Source organism: Hyperolius riggenbachi, chromosome 3, assembly GCF_040937935.1.
Source record: "Hyperolius riggenbachi isolate aHypRig1 chromosome 3, aHypRig1.pri, whole genome shotgun sequence".
NCBI classification, from domain to species: Eukaryota; Metazoa; Chordata; class Amphibia; order Anura; family Hyperoliidae; genus Hyperolius; species Hyperolius riggenbachi.
Window position 1 is genome coordinate 349,447,980 of NC_090648.1, and position 26,328 is coordinate 349,474,307.

Consider the following 26,328-nt stretch of genomic DNA (forward strand, 5'->3'; position numbering starts at 1 on the left):
TGGCAGCTGTGTCACCTCAATTTAATGTCGTGCAGACTGTCAGTTCTTGGAGTTGTCATGTTGATTCTTATCATATTAATCAGGGGAATATTAGACCCCTATTCCCTGCGTGCGTATATACGTGCTTTAGCAATCACACAACAACTTAGGTAAAGTCTCTCAATATAAATGGTAAATTGAGTTATGAAAAATCATCAAAATGGCTCATATGGATGAATACAAAAAAATTACAAGTGACCTGAACTGCAAGGAGTATAGAGGCTGCCATCTTTATTTCCTTTTGAGAAGATGGCAGTTATCTGGCTGCTTTGTTGATGTTTTGGTCTCAGTAGTCTGAGCTGTAGACCTGGAACATGCATACAGCCTGATCTGCATACGTGTCATGGGTCTGTATCTCAAAATTTTAACACTGGTTTACATGGGTGTTCAACCAATGCAGAAATGCTACACCCAGAAGACCTAACTCACGTGGGAAATGTACATTCATAGGAATGCAGCAATGTACATAAGAACATTTAAGCCTTCACATTTCCAATCGTTATAGTAAATGTTGAGATGCAGTGTTCAGGCCATTGTTGCTAGCGAATTTTCGCCACACCCCTATTTAGCATGAAAAAATGCTATTTTGGACTTCATGAAAATACATTGTATTTTCGCTAATTACCTTTTAACACTAAAAATAGCAAAAAAATAAGAAAATTCACAATTTTCAAAGCAAAACAAATTGCTAAATAACGTGAAAAATCATAAACTTATTACAGAATGATTTTCGAAGGCATTTTCACTCGAAAGTCCAATTCTTCATTATTTTCGTGGAAATTAATGTGAAAGAAATATTGGAATTTTCAATTATCACTGGTTCAGGCCATGTAAGAACACCAACATACCGTATGTGAAAACTACAAAAACACTGGCACTACCAATGCCAATTGAATGTGCTTTCCATGCCTTTTTGGGTATTTACAGTAATGCAGGGGTCAGTTTCCTGCATGCATTTTCTGCATAAGGTGTCTGACAGTTTTGCATTGCTGTCAATTGTTTTGCTGCATGTGAAAAACGCATTTAAGTGTGAACTGGTCCAATGATTAACGTTGGTTCTTAGGTTTCCTATGCAGAAGACACACAGACAAAAACACAGACAAGTGGGGAATCCAGCCTTAAGTTCGGATTAGAAACACTGTACACGTGAAAGTAATAACTGATCAGCAGCAGCGATCATTACATCTCAGTTAAAGACGCAGTGCTTTGTAGCCAAGTAACTGCCACTTCTTAAAGTGCCAAAGACTGCAAAAGTTGCAGATAGGTGTTTGACTGATGTTCTGCATCATAGATTCTGTTGTACAATTTTAAATAGTTGAAAGCCATCTTATTATTACGAAAAAGTCAGGCTAATTGACTCTATAAATCTGACAATGACTGGCAGAAAAATGCTGATACTGAGATAGCAAGAAGCACTTCAGGATAAATATCCTGTATGTATCAGACACCCACAACAAGATAGCAGATCCAACGCAAAAAAGTGACACACACACACACACACACACACACACACACACACACACACACACACTAACACTAACACATAAACACACACAAACATGTCTGTCATGTTAGTATGTTTATCTCACAGTGTGGTTGACTCACAAACTAGCATCATGCTGTAACATGAAGATTTAAAGAGGAACTTTAACTAAGGATTGAACTTCATTCCAGTCAGTAGCCGATATCCTCTTTCCCATGAGGAAATTTGGAAATATTTACCCTTTCTCAAATAGATCATCCGGGGGGTCAGTATGGCTGATATTGTGATGACAAACCTCCCACAGAGTCGTGACCATGGTCCTAACAATTTGCCCTCTGTGAACCTCGTTGCATTGTGGGAAATAACGTCTTTTTCCAACTGCCATGCAAGCCGCATCTACCTCTGTGCATAGAACTCTCAGTAATGAACATTCTGTAAAGATCACCTGGCAAAATTAAAGCGTATACCTGATTAAAGTCTTACCGCTCAAACCCAACAACCAGTAATTATATTAGTGCGTAAAATAACAAGCAAGTAAGCAGACATCAGGTGCAATGTTTGTTTGCCTGTCATTTTATGCGTTATATAGTTATTGGGTTGTACGTATAAGTGGTATGGCTTTATGCATATTAACCTTTAAGCTATGTTTCCACTGTAGCGTCACATTTTTGCCTGCAAAAAATTGTACATGATTTTTATGATTGGTGAAAATTTGCATGTACATTTTACGCATTTTTATGCGAATTTTCATGCGCGAAAATTTGCATTAGTAAATATAGCATAATCTGCCTAGTAACAGCTTAGTCATGACTGCTGACAACTTCCTGTAACCTTAGAGGTAATGCAAATTTTCGGGCAAATAATGCGGAAATTCGCATTGCCTATACAAAGCATTGTACGCGAATTGTACGCGATGTCTGAAAAAAATGATACAGGACCTCAGATTTTTTTCACACGTACAAACGCATACGAAAATTTGCATTGAATGAAAACAGCCCCATTCTCTACCATTAGTTGCGAAACCAAACGCACAAGTGGAAACCAGGCCTTAAGCCTGGGGCCCCCTAGCTGTGCTTTTTCCAATTCCGGGAATCGATAAATACAATGACATTAAATGTTATTCATGGAACAATTGCGATTGGCCCCTGCATCCCTTGAATGAGATCGCCCCTTTCATGTGCAGCCCACTCTTTCATGTTTAGCAGCCCCATCTCTATACTATGTACAACAGCGTCCCTCTTCTCCGGGCATCTTCATAATTGCACCATTCCTTTTTGGTTTGTAGCCTTGTCTCTGATATATATTTAGCAGTCCTCCTCCTTTGTGCAGCATCTCTCCTAGGCTGCAGCCTATGTGGCCTTTGCAGAAACACAGCCCTGCTTCCAATGTATGCACCTCAGGTGTTCTCATTCACTTTTGCTTCCACAGACTGCATGACTGATCCAGGTAAATAATCCAGTCACTGCTGAGGTCAAACCAAAAGCATGGGAATCAGCTGATGAGGATTTGCCTAAAAGGAATAAAGATCGCAGCATCCATATTGTTCCCCGTTCAGTTTCCCTTTAAATTAGACAGGTGGATAGATTCCTGTTAACAATCAAGCTAGGATAACTTTGTTCCTCCTCAGACATTTAAATGCAGGTTTGTTTTCAGTCACCGGGTTTGATTTACTTGGGCTGGATAATATTGAAGAAAAAAAGGTATCTAGCAAAACCTGAACTGGATTAAAAAAAAAAAAAGTAAAATTATGTTATTTGGAGGAAGAATTTGACATCCTCACCTGGGTCTAAAAGGTTTGGGAACTGTAGGTCTATTGCACTTACACACCCTCTGCAAATACACAGCCTAAATCTTTAAATTAAGATTTTAGAAGCCTCAGTAGGTTATAATTTTAAAGGACAATTATCGCAAAAAAATAAAATAAATAAATAAAACACATACATATAAATGTACATTTCTTCCAGAGTAAAATGCACTTCAAATTACTTTTTGCCATGTCGCTGTCACTTACAGAAGGTGGTGAAAATGTAACATATCTGTCAGGTTTTGGTCTAGTCTATCTCCTAATGGGGGATCAGTTATTTTTTTTATTTATAAAAGCACTTACAGAGTTGCAGTTGCTCAGTCCAACTGCAAACATTGTGATGAGTGAAGCTGACTGACATATTTGTATAATCCTTTCCAGGGAGTGCTTTTGTACAGTATAAAGGTAATACTGAGAATCCCCTATAAGGAGATGAACTAGTCCAAGTTATGTCAGGCCAGAGACCAACTAGGAGCGATTTTCTGAGCGCCTTGCGACTTGAAACCTCTTGCTAATGTAATACTATGGGCGTGATCCCACTTGAGCGATGTGATTTCATAAAAATCACCCATAGCATTGCTTTAGCAAGAGCTTTTTCAAATCACTAGCGATTATAAATCGCTCCTAGTGGGTTTCTGGCCTTAGATTTGCCAGCTTTTTACTGCCTAATATAAGTGACAGTAATATAGGAGACAATATGATTTAAAAAGTGTTTTTCTGTGGGAGAAATTTACATTTTGCATGTATGAATATTCATTCTTACAATTTTTCTTTGCATTATAAGACTATACCTTTTGATATGCAATACTAGGGGCATAAATGGGGTGTGGCTTAAAAGTGTCCTTGTTTGACTCAGAAAATTGCAAGGTATGATTACGTTTACTGTTTCACAAGAATCATATTAGAGTTGGATAACTTTCAACAACATTTAAATCAAGTACTGTAACATTAAATGTGTTTGTCTTTTTGCAAGTTCAAATTGTTTAATATCACATTATTTGTAAACCAGAACACTGGCATTAAACTGTTATTCATCAGTAGGGGGCGGAGCAGGTCCTCCCCTCCACAGGAAAGCTCCCAGTCCCTACTTCCATATTGTTGTTCTGCTGATGTATCCTACCCCAGCCCATGTAAGTTATTAAGCAAGTCTTTGTTACATCGTTTGGGCCATCATTCAGGTACTTGGAGTATGGGAATGGTAAGAGGTCCCGTACCGCTAAGTATCAAAGCTGCACTCCTCCCTACTGTATTACTGGAAAGGGCACAATGGGGTGACCAGCTTGGAAATAAAGAAGGAGACCAGGGGCCACTGGGAGCCTTCCTAAGGTTTTGGTTTTCACCCTACAGAAATAGTATTAGTTCTAGTTTAAAGATCAGAAACCATACAGTGTGAAAATATGCAATTGTACAGGAAATACAGAAAGGGGAAAACATGTTATTAACTTCTAACTTAGGAAAATACATTGGAATTGTTACAGGGATAGTTAGGAGAATAATATAAGGACTTGTAGTGGATTCTGGATGTATTGTGTGCTTCTCCACAAGTTGGACTATACAGACCATTGACCTATCCATCACCAACTCTGTGCCTAACTTTAATTAACTTTATCTTCTTCCCTATGAAAGAGCTTCATTATTCACTCTGTCTGACAAGTCAGCCTCTGTGTTTGGTGCCAGCTGTCATGGAACACTCATCTAGCTCCAACGAATATCTTTTTGACACGACACAATGTAATGCGGGCACAAAGGCACACTGCCCCAACTCTTCATGTTAGCTTTTTGCTTTCCTGAACACTGTCCCTGGCTGTTTCTGTGCAGGACACACTAGTAAGTGAAATAGAGCAGAAATGTAATCTGGACTTATATAGTGGAGAGGGACCATCCACCTCATCTTCAGTGCTTGGTTAATGGAAGGGGCTTTGGGAGTCCTCCTACATTCAAGGGTGCCTAAGGAGACTGCTAGGCTGAAACTTTACTATAAAAAAAAAAAAGATCAAGTATTTGCAAAATGAAAAATAAAGTTAAAGATTTCTTTGCAAAATAAAATTGCATACAAGAATGGGATTTCAGATTTGTGTCGGTACCCTCTTCCTGCATAAGGCCCTGTTCACACTTGCGGTTTTGTAAAAACCGGAACGGATGTCCGGACCACACCGGATCCGGACCGGACCTAATCCGTACGGTTCCTATCCGGATCAGGTCCGGATCCGGTCTGTTTGCATCCGTTTTCCGTGCGGTATGAACACGGTTGCGGTCCGGATCCGGTTTCTTAAAGAGATAACAACCTGTAAACATATCATCAGACATGTTGCTGCCAAAGAGCTCCAGCATGAAATCCCTGCTGCTCCACTCTGTGAACGCTGGGCCCATGTGGTCCCCATCCAAAATGGCCACTAGAAAAAGCATAGGAAGTGGGGTAGAACGTCCGTTTTTTATAGCCAGTGTGTTGTGCGCTCTCCGGTTCTCATTGGTTTGTATTGGCCGGATGCAACAGTCCGGCTCCGCTCCGGATACGTTTGCCGGAGGAGCCGGACCAAAAAATAGCGCATGTTGGATTTTATGCCGGAGTCCGGATCCGGTCCGGCTCCGGTCCGGACGAAACGGACACATGTGAACGGACGCATAGAGTTTCATTGCTATGCCGTGCATCCGTCCGTTCCGTCCGTTCCGCATGCGGTCCGGCTCCGGCACGGCGATTCCGGACGGCGACCGCTAATGTGAACCGGGCCTAAGTCTGCTCACGTATGACATCACACCTCCTCTGCAGCATTTGATTGGCAGAGCACATCACATAGCTAGCACTCTCAGAATGTCAGATGCTAGGAACCACAAAAGCTGGGATTGCCTGATTTCAGATATGTTCAATGAATTTAAGCAACTGGGGGAAATAAATGTAACATTAACCACCCCTCCCTCCCAAACACACACACACACACACACAGAAAATGCAGAGCAGCATGCAGCAGAAACCACTTATAAAAGTCCTGGGCGGCAGTCCTCTTCACTTCTATAGCTGCCAGTTGCTTTGCTGCATCCGCTCTGTAAAGCTCCCAATGCGCGCATGAGACCTGATTCAGGTCAGGTGACACATCAGGAGCTGTACGAGGATGCAGCTGGCAGCTGTAGTGAAGAGGACTGGTGCCCAGAGCTTTTGGAAGTGGTTTGTGCTGCTCTGCAAAATGATAACTCATCATGCTGACAGCTAGTTGAGATTGCTGGTTGGTAGAGTCCCGGATAACCTCAACTCTACTGCATTTCTGTGAAGGCTCTCCTGTATCCAGGTCATGGTGTCTCCCAACCAAAATAATGTACTGTAAGTAAGTGGATAACCTGCATTTATAAAATTCCTTAATCATTATAAATGAAGAAGCCACTCTATAGAGGTGATGAAAAGTCTCTTAGAACAGAAAAGGATGCCCCATTGAAGCTATCTGTTTCTGTGTATATACATAACAGTGCGCATTAAAGAGACACTGAAGCGGGGGGGGGAAAAATGATGTTATAATGAATTGGTTGTGTAGTACGGATAATTACTAGAACATTAGTAGCAAAGAAAATATTCTCATATTTTTATTTTCAGTTATAGAGTTTTTTTTAATAACATTGCATCATTTTCTAATATTTGCAGTTTACACAATACTCAGCATTCTAAATAATTTTACAAAGCAGGCTAGTGGACTTTTGAACCCTTCTCTGCAGAGAGAAAGAAAATACATTGACAGACACTTGAGATAATAAGCTTCAGAATACAGAGCTCTGTGCGACTAAAGTCGTGGAGCTCAGTGGCTCTTTTGCATAGATAACAAATGGAGTTTCTTAACTCGTCCTGTACTGGAAACAATATTAGACTTATGTCTCTGCGCCTAATGTTTTATTTCTTAGCTGTACTACACATACACATCATTATATCATAATTTTTTTTTCGCTTCAGTGTCTCTTTAACTGGCAAAGCGTGATTTTATTTTAAAGTGTATTCCTACATTCATCCTACAAGCTTCATGGAGATCATTTGACATAGATGGCTATCGCCCCACTTTAACACTCCATATAGTAATTATTTAATGCAGTCGGCTATTGCTTGTGTGCGAAGGCCCTGCTGATAACTTCAATGCCTGGTGTCTGCACTCTGCCAGCAGGAAATACAAGCCTACATTTTCTTTGCCCGAAACCTGGTTGTCAGGCTCCTTTTGGAGCACTAAATACAAACAAGAGGAGACAGGTAAGCAACGAGGTGGCCCGTGTTATTACTGAACTGGTGCATCTTGCCACGGGGTGCCAGTAGAGCAGTGCTATGGGGGACTAAGCATCCCCACATCAATTTATGTCACTAGTAATCCAGTCGTATGCGCTGTGAGCAGGGATGCAACAAGGAGAAAGAGAAATGTAGATGAACAGGCTAAATGAATGTAGAATTCAGTTTATTTTAAACCTGCATACCCCAAGGGGAGGGGAAGGCTGTGTGTATACATCCTTCTCTGTCACTCTCTATCACTGTCAGGCTGTAATGTGCGGTTATACGGAGCTGGCAGGAGCTGCAGCGCAAAGCCAATAGATATTCCTCTCCGGCAGCACTTCCAATGTCATACTGTTGCATCGCTACCTGTTATTAGGCTTGTGCATATCTAATGTAGCTTTGTGCTTTTAACTCCATGATTTACTTCTCTCTTGCTTTGTTTTGTTTCTTTGTTAAGACCTCAGGAAGAATTTCGAGAAGGAGCCTTTGTCCAGGGAAGTGTCGCTGGACCAGGAGGTGACTCTGCTGTGTCAGCCACCTGAGGGGATTCCTCCTGCGGAGGTGAGTGCTGTAAAAGTGTCACTAAACATTACAGGCTTGCATTCATTCCTCTCACATGTGGGGTGTCAAGGGGGGAGCCCTGGCTTGTTCCCTGCCACACAGCTCTTCACAAACCACTGCTCTGCCGACTTTATCTGCTCTCCTGACAGACAGTAGGAGATAGATTATTCCTGCAATTATGTAAACAGTCTCTGCTGTGTTATCGTGGATCAGATAAGGACAAATTGTGAGCGTATTAGAGGAGGTTATTATTTAAGAGCGCACTCACTGTACCGGACCTTCATTTACATTTTCAGATATTCTTGCCTTGGTATCATATCTTTTATGTTCCGATTGATTATTGGGTCATTAAGGCTGCCTGTCAGCAGATCTCTCACTGAGAGTAGCGTGCAATAAAATTATACACATCTGAATAATACAAAGTCATCTTTCAAAAAAAGAAATCTGTACAGATATCAGGTGCTACTGTCAGCCAAGCAATGTGTTATTTTCATTGGAGAAGGGAGGGGGAGAAGCTTGAGACCTCTTATTGTGGTCCTGTGTAATTATTGGAAACCGTTCTACTAGGACTGGTAGATCTAACCTGCTATCCACTTGTCACCATAGCAGGGACTGGTCCAGAGGCGATAAGAAACCTGTACAGACATCTCATTGCGCAATCCAGCCATAATGTATTGGATCTGAAATTAGTAATCTGCTTTTTTTATTTACCATAAAATAACTGTTGATCTTATCTTGCACACCATTGAAGTGTATAGTCAGGGTGAATGCAGCCATGATAGGTGGAGTGTACCCGACATGTGACATGTTGAGATACACATTTGTATGTACAGTGCCAAACCTATTAATAACTAGGCTGTTTCTTTTGTTTTCTGCCTCAAAGAGTTAACCTTCAGGCATGCAAGTGACAGTTTCACTCTTGCCAGACACTTGTCGGATTATAGCATAAGGAATTACAGCCATAAACCTTTTTCATGCAGAAAACAACTTCTGAGTACAAGGAATAGATAAAAAAAGTAAATAGTTCATGTATTTTAGCTTTATGTTTCTTAATAGGCTATCATTGACCAGAGACAATAAAACGTTACATCTACTTTGTAAATGTTTAAACATTTTTTTAAAAATGGTACACCGAAAAAGTCATTTTTAGGAGAAAAAGGATCAATACAATTGTCTATCTCATCATTTTATTTTCACCTTGGTTTCACTTGAAATATATCCTTAAGAAAGTAAATTAAGATTTCTATCTTTGTTTAATTTAAAAAAATGCAATTTGCCTAGCTTTAGTGCTTCGGCGTACCTCCCAACTTTTTGAGCTGAGAAATAGGGACACAATAAACAGCTTATAAGTCTAGATTGCATACACATCCCTTCTTCTACACACTACACCAACCATCTATGTCTAATAGCCCATTCCCTCACATATCTCTGTAGCAGTCCCAATACCACCTTTATTTAGTTACAAATTAATGGAATCATCCACTGATAGTCTACTTCTCAGACAAGTTGCTCATGAGTAGCAGATTTTGTTGTGAAACATGATGAGTTTGGTCAAGGTCTTTGAAGGCTTTGACATAGCTCACACCTGTCCCTTTTTTTTTGGTGGGACAGCCCCTCTTTGAGAATTAAATTCCCATTTACCTCTTTCATCCAACTGTTTGGACTTTACTAATGAAAAAAAAATGTTTTATTCAAAACTTTATTCCCATATCATCCTCTAAATTGATATACAGTATTTCTTATTTTCAAATGTCAATATAAAAGAAAAGTATTGATGACAGAAAGGATCAGAATGGTGTAATATGTAAAATACAATTTATGCTTATGAATTCACTGTGCTATGCATGATTAGTTTGTGGGATAATTGTGATTAAGGCTGTTTTCACATTAAGACGTTACAGGCGCATGTTAGTGCAGCCTGTAACGCAGCCACACCGCACAGTAATGAAAAATCAATGGGCTGTTCACAGTGCCCACGTTGCGTTACATTGTAACGCAGCACATCCGTTGAGAGTGCTGCATGCTGTGCGTTATGCAGCGTTATACTGTGCGCACATGCTCAGTAGTGTTGGGGAGGAGGGGAGAGCGGCCGGGCACATGGCTAATTAATATTCACTGCACGGTGTGACGTGCAGTGTTTACTTCCTGGAGCGGCCGCTCTGTGCGGCGATTGGCCGGGCGGGACCACGTGACGCTGCATGCGTCCAAGAGTACGCATAACGGCATTACGGACGCCAGAGTGAGCTGCACAACGCGGCTCACTCTGACGTCCACATCAGAGAGCACCAGGCGTTGCGTTAGGGGCACGTCCCCTAAACGCAACATCCTGGTGTGTAAGTAGTAGAGATGGGAAGTTCGGATCTTTTCAATGATTCGGATGATTCGAATCGGATCATTGAAAAGATCCGGATCTTTGATCCGAATCTCGGATCATTTTACTAGGGAAGCATTTGGGGGTGAAATGACTAGCAGGACAGGACTTTCCCTGCGGTGGACAGAGAAGGAAGGGGAGATGATGGACAGAGATGGGCAGGGAGTGGACAGAGGAGGGAGGAGGGACGAGCAGAGAGCAGAAATGTTTGTTTGCACACAATACCCACATGCTGCAATCATATGCTTTACATATATTTCACCTATATGTTCATCTGTATACTTTGAATGCAAACGTCGCACAGTGAAAGAAAGCATTCCCCAAAGTATTCCCAGAAGTGAAGTGCAGCTGTTTAGAGCAGTGCAGGAGGATCATATTGCACAGCAATCACAGTGCCTGCCCTTCTAGCCCAGCACGCTGTCTACAAAGTTACTGAGCTGTGCTTCTGAGCCAAAAGTTTCCAATTTGTTCACTGTGCACAACTACGGAACAGACAGCCTATAATGAGCAACACATTATAGACAGTATGTGTGCTCTACACATATCTGGCAGTGGCACCGATGTCCCCTCTCTCTGATCTACCTGTCCCTGCAAGGCTGGCTCCCCTCCAACAGAGCAATCCATCTCTGCTCTGCTTCCAGGACCCCGCTGCCCACTGAGAGGGGGGGCGTGCCGCTCCTGGCCACGCCCACTTTGCGATCCGAATCACTAATTTTGATGATTCGGATGATTTGACTCACAAAAGAGATTCGGATCAAAGATCCGAATCGTTCATGATCTGGACAACACTTGTAAGTAGCCGTAGTAGTAGTCAAAGTACGGTAGTCCTTCCAACTTTTTCAGATAAAGTGGGACATGCCGTCTCACTTTATCTGAAAAAGTTGGAAGGACTACCGTACTTTGATTTTTTGAGATCACTTCTGAAAGGAAGACCGAGGCAAGATAATGGGGGTAAATGAGCACACACAGAGGAGTGGGCATGTTTGCAGATATTTACTTATGGGTCTGTTCTCTTCCAACAGGCTCTGTGTGCCTGTAATTTACTCCAGTAGTGGTTGCAAATAGATTCAGTCGGTGACCTTTTAACTGGAAGTACTTGTGTGGTGCAAGCACAGTATTTTAGTTCCACCACTCTGTTCGTGCGGGAGAACAAGGAAAGAGGACAGACAGAGAGGCGGAACTGAACTGCTACCCATGTGCTGCACAAATATCTCTGGTTCAAAGGTTGCCGACTGAATCTATGCAAATTACAAGCATAAAAAGCTGCTCGGCAGAGAACAGACACATAGGCAAGTGTCTGCAAACATGCCCACACCTCTATATGGGCTCAGTTTCCCCCTTTCATTTCACCGCTCTGCTAATACGTAGGTTCTGGTCTTTGTACAGGAGAAGATGAGTGGAAACAAGTTGCTGATGCCTGCAGAAATTCATATAATAATAGCATTGGGCATAGTTTTCCTGTGAACATTCCAAAAAGAGTTCAGTTTCACCTACACAAGAGACAGAAAAGACACATGACTGAGCAGCGAATCAGAGCTTTACAAATCTATTACCTGATCACATGAGCCTTATTTACTAGAATGAAGGATTTCACATCAGTCTCCAAGCTTAAAGCAAACCTGCAGCGAAAATAGACTTATGAGATAATTGTTTGTGTAGTACATCTATAGAAATACAGTAACTAAGAAATAGAACATTAGTAGCAAAGAAAAGTTTCATATTGTTTTCCAGTACAGGAAGAGTTAAGAAACTTCAATTGTGATCTATGCAAAAGAGCTTCTCTAAACTCTCTGACCAAGCTTGGGTTGAAAACTGTTTATTTTCTGAAGCATTTATACAACAAAACAAAGCGTGCATGAAATGTGTGCATGAAACGCGAGGAAAAATGGGTGCGGTGTGAAGCCGAAATCTTTATAAGCGAGAAAGACAACTTTGAACTGGGCGCGGTGTCAAGCCGAAAACATGTAAACGATAAGTACCGATCATAATAATGTTGCCAAATGAAAATGTGTTAATTAATATAATAATAATATATTGTTCATGAATATTAATAGCAATAATAAAACACTATAAAATCTTGCCGATATTTTACTACAGCTTAACCTATCCCTACTTTCACACAGAGCCCTTCACTACCGATGCCTAACCCTAAGACTCCCATACCACCCCCCCCCCCCCTCTGGTGGTGCCGAACCCTAAGACCTCCCCTGGTGATGCCTAACCTTAAAGGATACCCGAGGTGACATGTGACATGATGAGACAGACATGTGTATGTACAGTGCCTAGCACACAATTAACTATGCTTTGTTTCTTTTTTTCTTTCTCTGCATGAAAGAGTTAAATATCAGGTATTGTAAGTGGCTGACTCAGTCCTGACTCAGACAGGAAGTGACTACAGTGTGACCCTTACTGATAAGAAATTCCCTTTTTTTATCTCTTTTTTGCTCTCACAAGCCATTTTTCTGCTAGGAAAGTGTTTAATAGTTGTGATTTCTTATCAGTGAGGGTCACACTGTAGTCACTTCCTGTCTGAGTCAGGACTGAGTTAGCCACTTACATACCTGATATTTAACTCTTTCAGGCAGAGAAAAAAAAAGGAACACAACATAGTTATTTGTGTGCTAGGCACTGTACATACCCATGTCTATCTCATCATGTCACATGTCACTTCGGGTATCCTTTAAGAACCACCTGGTGGTGCTTGCCCCTAAGACCCCCCTGGTGGTGCCTAACCTTAAGAACCCCCTGGTGGTGCTTGACCCTAAGACTCCCCCTGTTGGTGCCTAACTTTAAGAACCCCCTGGTGGTGCTTGACCCTAAGACCCCCCCTGGTGGTGCCTAACCTTAAGACCCCCCCCCCCCCCTCCCCTAATGGTGCCTAACCCTAAGACCTTCCCTAGTGGCCTTAGACCCCTTTTTTCACTTTAGGTTTGCTTTAATTGTTGCTGTAATTGCCTAAGCACCAGACCAGTGGTGTGATATACATTTCTGTATACTGTAAATATACTAGTGCAGCCGATTCATCTGCTGTTAAGGGGCGAGCGCTGCCACTGTTGCCAATGGTCAGGCAGGGCTGGTTCTAGTAACTATGGGGCACCAGGTCAAAGTTAACCCGGGGGCCTCCCAACAGACACCCTCAGACCAAAAAGTGTCATTACTTAACTGTTAACTGTTGCTCCCTGGGGCCCCTGCAGAGTTTTAGAGTAAAGTCTCACCTGCCTGCCAGCACAGGTGAGAGGCTACTGTGCCAAAAACTCTGCTTAAGATCGGGAGACACCTTGGGGGCCCGTACAGGCTCTGGGGCCAGGGGCAATTGCCCCCTTTGCCTCTATAGTATCGTTGGCCCTGTGGCCAGGCTTCAGTTCAGTAAATCCCTCTATGCCATCACAGGTTCCTATTCACATGGGTATTTTTTATGTGTGCTGAACAGTTTTTGGAGATCACATGTTTATATTCTTTATTATATCACCCTCCATGTGCTTTACTACACAGAAGCAACTCCATTTCCCACCCGTTGTCCCAAACCATGGAGAAATGTTTTCTAGTGCATGTATGATTGGATTAGTGATGCCACATTACCATTTCCAAAACACATTTCCGCATACGCAAAACATTTTTCTTGTCTATTTTGCACATTTCTGTGTGAATTGATATTAGTTTTTCATCGCTAAGCTTAAAACAAATGTGCAAACTGAAATATATTAAAAAAAGTAAATTACAACACCTGTTCCAAGTAAGTGATGCAGAACACACTGCAGCCACTGAGCATAGAAGTGGATCAGCCATGGCAGCCTGCATATCGACAGGTTTACTATAAGATTTAACACATACTCCCATGTGGGAGAAATTTTTGTTCACACATTGTTTTCACGCCAAACTGTTAAAATCACAACAAGCACCAATGATAGAAAAAAAACCTGAGCCGAATTACAAGCATGCACGCTGATAGCTACTTAGACTTTGAACACAAAACGAAATATACTGCAGCATAGTCACTGTTCTGCTGCTAACAATCCAGTCTTAGTATTCTGGTCATGTGACCTAAAGCAGTTTAGCATTTACATAAGTTTGCTTTGGTAGGGGAGACCTTTGGTTCTGCTGCCTGGCTTGCATCATCATGCTACTTAGACAGCTAAGGGACACAGCCAGGATGAAGTCTGTGGAATCTGTATTGTCTGTCCTGTAGGATGTGTCTGGTTACACGGCTACTAATATGGTCATTTAAAGCAAACACCAGATTAAAGTACCCATGAACAGAGAGGGATATGGAGGCTGCCATATTTATTTCCTTTCAGCCAATAACAGTTGCCTCGCAGTCTTGCTCTTTGGCTGCAGTAGTGTCTGAATCAAACACTTAAAGTAAACCTGAGATGTAAAGTAAATTAAAAAATGTACATATCTGGGGCTTCCTTCAGCCCCATTCAGGCTCATCGGACCCTCACTGTCTTTCTCCGCCTACCGGATTCTCCGCAATTTGGCCTGGTAATTTGGCCAGTTGGGGGGAGCAGCGCCGCATGCTCGACCCTTATCGCGTTCCTGTTTCGGGGAGCGTTCCAGTGACAGGAGCGCACCTGTGCTGAATGTGCTTACCTGACTAGCCGAATTACTGGGCAAAATTGCAGAGAATCCAGGAGGCGGAGGAGGATGGTGAGGGCCCAATGAGCCAGAACGGGTCTGGAGGAAGTTTACTTTAAAACCAGGATGCAGCTAATCCAGTCAGACTTCAGTCAGAAACATCCGAGCTGCATGCTTGTTCAGGGTCTATGGCTACGGCTACGGAGTATTAGAGACAGAGGATCAGCAGGATAGCCAGGCAATCTGCATTGCTTAACCTTCCTGGCGGTAACCCCGGGTAAGCCGCGCAGGAGGTTTTCTCAGGCCCTGCTGGGCCGATTTGCATAATTTTTTTTTGCTGCACGCAGCTAGCACTTTGCTAGCTGCGTGAGCACACCGATCGCCGCCGCTCCGCGCTCAATCGCCGCTATCCGCCGCGCCCCCCCAGACCCCGTGCGCTGCCTGGCCACTCAGTGCCAGGCAGCGCTGAGGGGTGCAAAAGGTGGATCAGCGCATCACCAGGCTGCCTCCGAATGGCCTACAATCAGAGGTGCGCTGAGCCCCCCGAGAAACTGCAAACGCACCTTGAATCCAAACAGAAGCTCTGCATATACACCAAAAGCAAGGCTGCTAAGTGGGAGCAGCTGACCAAAAATGAATTAAATTAGTACATAGCAAAGAAATGAACAGCGCTATTTAAAAACAGATAAGTGCCTACCTGCAAGAAAGTGCAAACCCCACTTGTGGGATATAATACACACCGAGCATACACATGACCTGTCTACCACTGGAGGATGTTGGTTTCCTGTAACAGCTTGCATGCAACTTGTTAAGTATTCGTCCCTGACACTGCGGAGAAGTCATCCCCCTATGGGAGGGGACCTAACACTAACTAAATCCTAACCTATGCATATGCATAGCCTGGGTGCGCTACCAAATAAAATCGAAAATTGAAAATTGCGCAAAAGGTGGATCAGCGCATCACCAGGTGGATCAGCACTGAGGGGTGGATCGGGACTCCCAATGACGTCACGCCATGGCGATGGGGAAAGCCCTCCAGGAAATCCCGTTCTTTGAACGGGATTTCCTGATCGGAGATCGCCGGAGGCGCTCGAAGCGGGCGGGGGGATGCCGCTGCACAGCGGCTATCATGTAGCGGCTCCTGGGCTCACTACATGATTTAAAAAAAAAAAATACAAAAGACTGCTGCGCTGCCCCCTGGCGAATTTCAATAGACCGCCAGGAGGGTTAAAAGGAAATAAATGTCAACTTCAATATCCCTCTCACTGCAGGTGTGCCTTAAGACATATTTCTAGGACATATAATATCATCTTTGAGTAGTAGACATCCTTGCCACACTACATTATTACTGTGACTTCTTTGGGGCTTTTTTGTTTTTTTATAGCAGATATTTTTCCTGGGTTATTTTTTTCCCTGCGTGGGAGTTACAGTCTTATTGGTGCTGTTTTTTTTATTGCTGTTTTGTTTTTGAGCTTGCTGTGCTTATCTGCACCTGGGAGACTGCGATGTGCAATCATTAGTCATATTAAATAAGGCCCATGTGATCAGGTATTTGGCTGACGTTGGCTCCGTCCACTTTTTCTAACCCTAACACACAATTACGTTGAGCTAGTTTGTGAGCTTTGTGGTCTTTGACATTAATAATTTGCATTAAAATGAAACAAATCTCAGACTGTGGCTCCACCCCCTTTTCTGAATTTGAACCCCGTTCACCAAATGACCAACTGTACCAGGTTTTAGGCTTGTGCCCTTAACAGGGCAAGAATGGCAGCAATTAAATATTTCCCTTGAAAATCAATAGGTGAATTTTGATTGGATTCTGTAGGCTCCAACCACTTTTCTGAATATTAATCCCAGTCACCCAGTGACCAACTGTGCAAAGTTTGAGAACCCTGCCATAAACAGTGTAAGAATGGCTGCAGTTTACATTTTTTCAGTTACATTTTTATTTGTCACTGATGACCCAGTGTTGCCCGGGTATGTATTTGGCTGGTGTCGGCTGCGGCCACTTTTTCTAACCCTAACTCTCAATTATTCAATCACCAAGTTTGTGAGCTTTGCGATCTTTGGCATCAATAATTTGCATTGAAATGAAACAAATCTGATTGGCTGTGGCTCCACCCCCTTTTCTGAATTTGAACCCCAGTCACCCAATGACCAACTGTACCAGGTTTCAGGCATGTGCCATTAACAGTGCAAGAATGGTAATAATGAAATATTCCCCTTGAAAATCTAATTTGTATTTGTCTCCGCCCACTTTTTGGTTATGGGGATAAAAAGTATCCTATACGTTATTCCAGGTAATGTACTATGTGTGTGCCAAATTTCTTTTAAATCCGTTCAGCCATTGTTGCATGATTTAGTAACAAACATCTAAACTTTCACATTTATAATATTAGTAAGATTTTTGGAATTTTTAGGGGGCAAATCAGAGTGCTTCTATTTGGATGGGTGAATGGAGATGGTCTGTATGATTTATTGCAATTCATGTGAATATTATCTACAGGTAAATACATATTTTTAAAATATTTTTATGATTGATGAACTAAAGCAACTTTTTATGTTAATAAATAAGAATTCAAAAATGTTACAAGTTTGAGCACCACTCTTCTCTTCTTTACACCTATTTCTAGACCCTGGGTTTGGGATAGGGGTAACCCAAGCCCCGAGAATGAAGCAGCTGACTCTTTAGATAGCAGCGCCTTCCAGGATAGTTCCTGGCTTTAACATTATGTTAACTCTGCATGTTTCAAAATAAGCAGCATGCAGATTATTAAACATTTTAATTGTATTGTTTATCTTATCTCAAGGAAGTAAATGTCCGCATTAAGTGCACTGGAGATTAAGGCTCCTCCAGCCCCATAAGCATTTGTGAGTCCCTCGCCGTCCTCCCGCGGTCCTGCCATTCAGCCGCGATCAGCCCTGGTAACAGGCTCAGTCGTGTCCAGTCCGTGTATACTGCACATGTGCGGGAGGTCCCTGACTAACGCGACTGAAGCAATTACTGAGGCTGAACAGCAGACCGTGGGAGGACGGTGAGGGACTCACATGTACTTATGGGGCTGGAGGAAGCCCTGGGTAAGCATCAATTTTTTTCTATATAGTCAGCTCTAGTTTACTTTAAGGTCTATCACTGAGGGGTCCATCATTGGAATATGAGTCTGTTACTGAGGAGTATATCACTCAGGTCTGCCACTAAGGGGTCTGTCACTAGGATGTAGGTCTGTTACTGAGGAGTATGTCACTAAGGCCTGTCACTAAGGGGTCCATCATTAGGATATGAGTGTTGCTGAAGAGTATGTCATTGAGGTCTGCCACTAAGGGGTCTGTCACTATGATGTAGGTCGGTTACCGAGGAGTATGTCACTAAATAAAGCCTGTCACTAAGGGGTCTGTAACTAGAAAATCAATTAGCTGGACATCTGCTTTTGAGGGCTATGTCAGAGGAGCTTGTCACTGGGGTTGTTACATGTCGCTGTGAAATCAGTCACTAAGGCTTTGTAACTGACTGGTCTGTCACTGACTAAGGGGTCTGTTATCTCTCTTAAAGAGACTCAGAGATGACGAAAGGGGCCGTTTTTTTACTTTCCCGGGGCTTCCTTCAGCCCCATAAGCACGGATGCATCCCGCGTGTCTCCATTAAGCCGCAATCTTCTCTGGTATTTAACTCTTCCAGACATCAGTAGAGGGCCTTCTGTGCATGCGCGGACCTTCTGCGCAAGTGCAGAAGACCCCGGCTGTCGTCACTCAGTCAGACTGAGCCCGACTGAGCCACATACCGGGGGTTGACTGTGGCTGAACAGAGGACTGCGGGAGGTCGGCGAGGGACGCATCCATGCTTATGGGGCTGGAGGAAGTCCTGAGTAAGTAAAAAAAATGGCCCCTTTCGTCATCTCTGAGTCTCTTTAAGGCCCATACCCACCATGTGATTTTTCTGACCATTTTCCAGACCGGTGTTTTTTTGAGCAATGAGCGGAAGTTCCCGCGATCTTGAGACGTGGGTACAGGTGAGTGATCACGCTAACGTTGTGATAATGACTGTGACGCGGATCGGATCTTTAGGACCAGAGGTTTACCTCCTTTTCTTCTCACAAATAGCGCTTTCTTTTGGAGGTGTTTGATTGATTGCTATTTGTAAATTTTTTTTTTTTTATTAATAAGAAAAGAGCAAAATTTTATAAAAAAAAATAATCCACATACAGATAAGTTAATTGGTTCAAGACTAAGATGCATACACTACACATACAAAGGCATGTGACTATGACAGGGATTAGATTGTGAGCCCCTCCGAGGGACAGTTAAGTGACAAGACTACACTCTGTACATCGCTGCGTAAGATGGCAGCGCTATATAAACATTTAAATTCATTTTGTAGAAAACACCAGCCTGCCAGCGCTTATTAGCCGCTGGCAGACTGATCGCTGGGGCTCTCTGTTTACAGTGACGGATCGCAAGCTCCAGTCAAAAACCACTCCTCGCGCGATGACGCCAATCTGTGATAGGCGGTCGGCAAGTGGTTAAGATTTAGACGACTCCGTGCATATTCATTTTATATTGGATGTTAGGTGAACAGTTGCACCTTAAAGAACCACTCTAGCGGAAAAAAAAGCAGTTCAAATCTGACAGATCCGAAAGGTTTTGGATAAGTCCATCTCATCATAGGGGATTTCTCAGAATTTCCTTTGTTTTTTAAAAGCATTTCCTGGATGACAAAATAGTGTGCAAGTGAGTGGGGAGACTGACTGGTGTCTTATTATTTTGGCACTGCTTTTGAAAACAAAGAAAACCCTGAGAATCCCCTAAGAGGAGATGGACTAGTCCAAAACCTGTCAAATCTGTCAGATTTTTACTGCTTACTTTTTTTCACTGGATTGGTCCTTTAAAGTAAAATTAGTGAGCCCAGCATATCTGATATAACAGAAGACTGTTGACAGTTGACAAGAGATGTACATTTCATATTTGAAGGTTGTTTGTTTTTTTCTGGCTGGGCTTTAAATCAAAAACAAGCATAATTTTGTGGATAAACTAGTTCACCTGCGGCAGCCTACATGAGCCGGTTCTCCTTTTACCAGACCTTGACTCTGGCGTCTGTGATTTACACATAAATGTAGACCTTGCCTTTATTTATGCAAACTCCAGCTTCTATTGCGAGCAGAATATGAAAAGTCCATTCCGGTTCCAATTCGTTCTATGAACATATGGACGTTATGTCTTTCATACTAAATAAAATGCCTGTGATGCACAGCAAATATAATTTAAAGAGCTGAGGAAAAAGCATGCGTCTCAATGAATGTGCCTTTCCAGACTCACTAATGCATGGGCTGAGGAAGAAGCACCGTGGCTCAAATATACAGTCAATGGAAATTATGTTATTGTGATACAAGACAAAAGCGGTGATGCCACTGGCCTCAATCTCTGCCATTTTAAAATGATGGGGATTATGTGAGCCTATTTTAAGTAATAGCAATATTATGTAGGCAGAGAGCAAAGACCACTTCCATACAATTAAGATCAAGATTGTTTTTTTACCGATGCTTTAGCAAGATTCTGAAGCAGGGTAACCGTTCAATCTCTGTATTTTGTATGTTGGTGTATACCATTGTCTGTAATATCATGTACCCCATAATTGTTTGTTACTTTATGCAGCGCCATGGAATATGTTGGCGATATATAAATCAATAATAATAAGTGAGAGTGTCGCAAACGGGAGCGGATGTGATGCGATGCGAGGCATAGTCGCATTGCACACCTTCTGCCAGTGAAAAAGGACCCTTACTGTATAGCAAGAGCTGTCTTGGCAGAACTCTCCTGCAGTCTATTACAGCTTCTGATGATAAGAAATAAACGGACATTTTGATCTTGCTAAACAACCACAGAACACAGAGCAGTGGATTTCTTCAGCAACTATGGGCCATATTCTATTGAGTTCTTAACTTAGGTGATAGGGGCATCGCCTAATCTTATAAAACTTTAGACCCCCCCCCCCCAGGTGGAAAAGAACTCGCTTGGGCGATATAATTGCCCAGCGAGTTCTTAACACGTTATCCAAATACCCTTATCATGCCTCCGGGAAGCGATACTTCCCGTCAGACATGAACGTTAGCTTAGACCTGCAAAAAGCAGGTCTAAACCGGCTAACGCACGTCGCCGCCGCAGCATCTGGGAGTCTCCTTTAATAAGGAGACCCCCAGAGCTCCCCGTCGGATCGCCGCACACTGTAGAAGCCCCCCATGTAGCTGCACCGGCACCCCTGCATACATACCGCCGCAGATCACCCGACGCCTCTCGCCGCAAAATCCATCGTGTAATTACAGTGTATCTGACACTGTAATTACTGTGCGCATAGAAGGAGCCCGGGCAAAGCATCTTTGAATCTGCAGCCTGGGCTCCTTATTAAAGGAGACCCCCAGATGCTGCGGCAGAAGATGTCGGCGATGTTCGGCGGGCGAGTGCGTATGTGTGGGGAGTGAGGCCGTGGTGCTGATGGACAGCACCACAGCGTAAACCTCACTCCCCATCGCCCGGTAATAGGGAGCATTGCTCAGGATTTCGCCTGAGTAATGCTCCTTAACGGCCAGCCATCGCGCGAAGGATATGGGCAATAGGATTTGCCGGTAATCCTCGCGCGATGGCAAGGTGATAAGTAGCTCGCATCTGCAAGCTACTTATCACCTTGAATAGGATATGGCCCTATATGTGGAATAAAGACTTTTCATTGTGTGCTGTGCAAGAGTTCAGTTCTGCATTTGAAGGAATACTATCGATTAAAGCATTTTTTTAGGTGCTGAATGGCACACATTACCACAAGTACTAGGAGCAATTTCCTTCCTCACACAGCTCTGCCTCTCTGCTGTAAAATCCTCCATCAGTTTTAGATACAAAAGTGTCGGACTCTTAAAGGGCTAGACCATGTCCCTGCACAGGGTGTTGCTATCAACTCCTCAGTGTATAGTTTTATAATCGCCTTGCTGAAAGAATCTTCTTCAGGTGGTGGTAAGGGGTTAAATAATCCAGCAATGTGTGTTCCTTGTCTTCTGTTCTCTGACTGATAAAGATCCTGATAATGCCTTTGTAAACAGTGTTTCTCCCTCTCATAGCAGCCTATGAAGTAGATGCAGCCTGGAGTGTATGATCACAAGCAAGCCAGTCAGTAATCAGTCAGGAATAGTGTATACACATCTCCCTGCTAGTTATATTTACAGCAATATTACAGCTCATCTAGTTACCGGTTATCTCCTCAGATCAGCCTCCTCCTCAGAATCTCCTGCATGCTGTGACACAGTAAAGTATATTTGTGTGCTGTCTGAGGAATGAAGGATAAATAAAGTGCTCATAGCACTAGTGGTAATGTGTACCCTAATACAGAGTATTAAAAAAATTGTTTTAATTGATAGTGTCCCTTTAAATTGACCAATGACCATATATTATTCAAGTACTGATAGACTAGTTAAACGATCTAGACCTTTCAGATATTAATCATTTAACTGTATGACCACTCTGCAAAGTTTAGATACCAGACAAGGGTTCAGCAAAAATGTTTTCTGATATCAATTTACCCACCGCAGCTGCTAGTTTTGTACTGCCTGGCGTAATTTCTCGCTGCTGCAGCCTGTGTCTTCTCTTCCCCCACACCCAACGATCTTTGGGCTCCCTGGCAGGATCAAAACCAGATCCAACATTTGCAATCTATATGGGATTGATATTTCACTTGTAATATCAATTGAAAATTCCAAACTGTTAACAGATTTTCATTAGACTTGATGTTTATATTGAATCTAATGTCTAAATTTACTGTCCAGTATGTAGTCAGGATATTTAGATGGTGCATAAGTAAACTGAAGTGTCTCTGCAGTAAAATGTAAAGGCGCGTACACATGCTGAGTGGATCGTTCAGAAACAGCCTTATCAGTCTGCCGCCAGTGCGTACACACGTAATACTGTCGGCAGAACGTCCGCCCAGCAGGAGGGTCTGGCGGACCCGTCGTTTGCGGAAGTACGGCGTGTGTACGCGCCTTTAGGGTCAACCTGCAAAGATTGGCATGAGGTTCCCTTACAAATCCTGTCCACTTTATCACTCCAGCTAAGCAACTTTGGGTCTAATGAGGGAGGGAGATTTCCACATGTTGACAAGTACAGGTGATCTGCTTAAACTACATACATACCCTAACAGTGTGTTGCCTTAAATGACTTTTACAGATTGCTGTACAGATACACTTTTTGGCTCCTGGCCAAGCAGCCTGTACTTTTCTATGGGGGTCACCACAAAGAAATACAGGCATCCAGGGACAGCAATCAGACCGGAGAAATCACTACAGAGGAGGACACCAATACTTACTTTAAATTTCTGGCTGAAATGATCATGAACAAACCTTTCAGCCAATAAAAGTTCATGTTTGTGAACGTTATTGTTGTTCAGCATTTCAATAGGAAGGTGTGTAATTTCATGACTTCATATGACAAATATTGTTTGCTTCGGATGTTATTTTGGATTGTGGCCATGATTAAGAGTGATGGGTTGGCCACTTGTCTGTTCATCTGGAGATGAAATGTTTGCACTAGTGCAAGACAACCCAAAGCTACTTTATTTGCCAAGAATGTTTTCATCAGGAACAACAATTAGGGATTCTGAAAGGGCAACTCTTTAAAGCAGGAGGATTAGCCATACTATGCCAGGGAAAAAAACACATATATAAGTAGATAAATACTTGATCTACTTACATAGCACATGTATTGTACGGTCCACGTTTTGATTTCAGTTAATTTTATATACTAAATGAAGAGAATTCTGTTCCTGGTGGGAACCATGTCTTTTGCCCACAGTTTGAGGCTAAATCCTGATGTCATTTCTTCCCTTAACTTTTTTTCTTTTCACCTCCATTCGCTGAGTCACCTCAGCCTTGCTTGTAAACACGAGTGAGCAGAGGATAATATTTCAGCTAGGCAGCTGTCTGCTCAGCCAATCAGTGAGAAGCAGGAAGGTGGGAGGGTCATTGGCAATGGCACAGAAAAGAGCATGGGGGACTGAGAAAATACAGGGTGGGCCATTTATATGGATACACCTTAATAAAATGGGAATGGTTGGTGATATTAACTTCCTGTTTGTGGCACATTAGTGTATGTGAGGGGAGAATCTTCTCAAGATGGATAGTGACCATGGCGGCCATTTTGAAGTCGGTCGTTTGAATCCAACATTTGTTTTTTCAATAGGAAGAGGGTCATGTGACACATCAAACTTATTGGGAATGTCACAATAAAAACAATGGTGTGCTTGGTTTTAATGCAACTTTATTCTTTCATGAGTTATTTACAAGTTTCTGACTACTTAAAAAATGTCTTCATTGTGCTGCCCATTGTGTTGGATTGTCAATGCAACCCTCTTCTCCCACTCTTCACACACTCTTCAGACAATTGCCTTCAGATGACGGTGTGGTATATGGGGTACAAAGATAGTGGGGCCATTCTTCATCAATGGAGACCTCAAGGCCACTGGATATGCAAAATTGCTACATGATGATGTGTTTCCCTCTTTATGCACTGAAGCTGGCATGTTCCCTAAGTTTTTCCAGCAAGATGGTGCACCACCACATTATGGGTGTCAGGTCCGAGCATTCCTAAATGAACAGTTTCCTGGAAAGTGGATTGCTTGTCGTGGGCCAGTTGAATGGCCCCCAAGGTCTCCCGATCTGACCCTCTTAGACTTTTATCTTTGGGGTCATCTGAAGGCAATTGTCTATGCTGTGAAGATACGAGATGTGCAGCACCTGAAACTACGGATACTGGAAGCCTGTGCTAGCATTTCTCCTGCGGTGTTGCTATCAGTGTGTGTAGAGTGGGAGAAGAGGGTTGCATTGACAATCCAACACAATGGGCAACACCTTTTATAAGTGGTCAAAAACTTGTAAATAACTCATGCAAAAAGAGTTACATTAAAACCAAGCACACCATTGTTTTTCTTGTTAAATTCCCAATAAGTTTGATGTGTCACATGACCTTCTTCCTATTGAAAAAACAAAAGTTGGATTCAAAATGGCCGACTTCAAAATGGCCGCCATGGTCACTATCCATCTTGAAAAGTTTCCCCCCTCACATATACTAATGTGCCACAAACAGGAAGTTAATATCACCAACCATTCCCATTTTATTAAGGTGTATCCATATAAATGGCCAACCCTGTATAATAACAGCAGAGAGATTCCTGAATAGATTGGAGAGCTTGTACTTGCAGAGAGAGATTTCCGCTAGCATTTTAAACACACTGCAGTGTTTAAATAGAATTTGTTTTTGTGGCTGACAATCCCGCTTTAATAAAATTAACATTTTATAGTGGTGATGGCAGCTGTGGTCTTTTCCTGTTATTGTTCTGCCCTCTAACCCTACCATGTGGTGACCCACCAGCCGGCTGTAGGTCTAATTTGTCACCCAAGCAGGGCTTCCGCTTGAAATTCTGCCTGTACATGAAAGGAAGGGGGTGGAGGGGCACTCAACTATTCTATATCTGACTGTCTTCTCTTGCACCATTTTCTCCCTTTTAAATAACCTGGCCCAACTTAAGCAGACCTGAACTCAGAACTTCCTCTCTACTCTAAAAGATATGCAACACCATAATAAACTTTAAAGAAAAAGATTTCTTTGTTACAGCTGATACAAATAATACAATAAAAGTGCATTGTGTCTACTTCCTGCTTTCATGGAAGCAGACATATTGTTAACATCCTGTGTTTACCAATTAGCTTTCTGCCGTGCTAGTCAGCTAACACAGGTGAGAGATCAGATTACAACATGTGATTAGTCACAGATGAGGGTGCATTAGTCAGGCTAAACTCTCTAAATAAATACAGGGTGCTTTTTTCTATTTTTTCCTTCTATCCTGTCTGTGCAAGAGCTCAGGTCTCTTTAAAGGGGAGGGGACGTACAATCATCACTTTGGTTGTGGGTGTCTCCCACGTGGATTTTTATACCAGGCTAGGGATAGAGCATAATAGAGACATGTCGGGCTCAATCTAATTTACTTTTTCTCCTAGGAGATACTTTTTCATCTTCTGTTTAAAATAATTTTCAGCACTTTGCAATTGAAAAAGTACCAATAAGTAGGTGAAAAATTACTGTCAACATTATCCTGAACGTTTTCTTTCTTGCTGGTGGCTTAAAGGGCATTTTATTGACAAGGTGCCAAAATATCACCTACCGTAGGAGAAAACTTAGGAGAAAAGGTGAATGGGTGGTGCTTAGTGGTTATGTTTAGCACTGCTCCAGACCAGATA

The 26,328-nt window shown here is 42.5% G+C and overlaps 1 protein-coding gene across 4 annotated transcripts in view; it reads left to right on the forward strand.

Annotated features, from left to right (window-relative positions):
- The window catches only part of UNC5A (unc-5 netrin receptor A), a 576,194-nt gene that overhangs the window by 398,085 nt on the left and 151,781 nt on the right, over positions 1 to 26,328 (forward strand). For all 4 annotated transcript variants that reach the window (XM_068277048.1, XM_068277050.1, XM_068277052.1 and 1 more), the window contains exon 4: positions 8,018 to 8,121. In XM_068277048.1, coding sequence (XP_068133149.1) covers positions 8,018 to 8,121 — 104 coding nt within the window. The remainder of the gene's footprint in view (positions 1 to 8,017; positions 8,122 to 26,328) is intronic.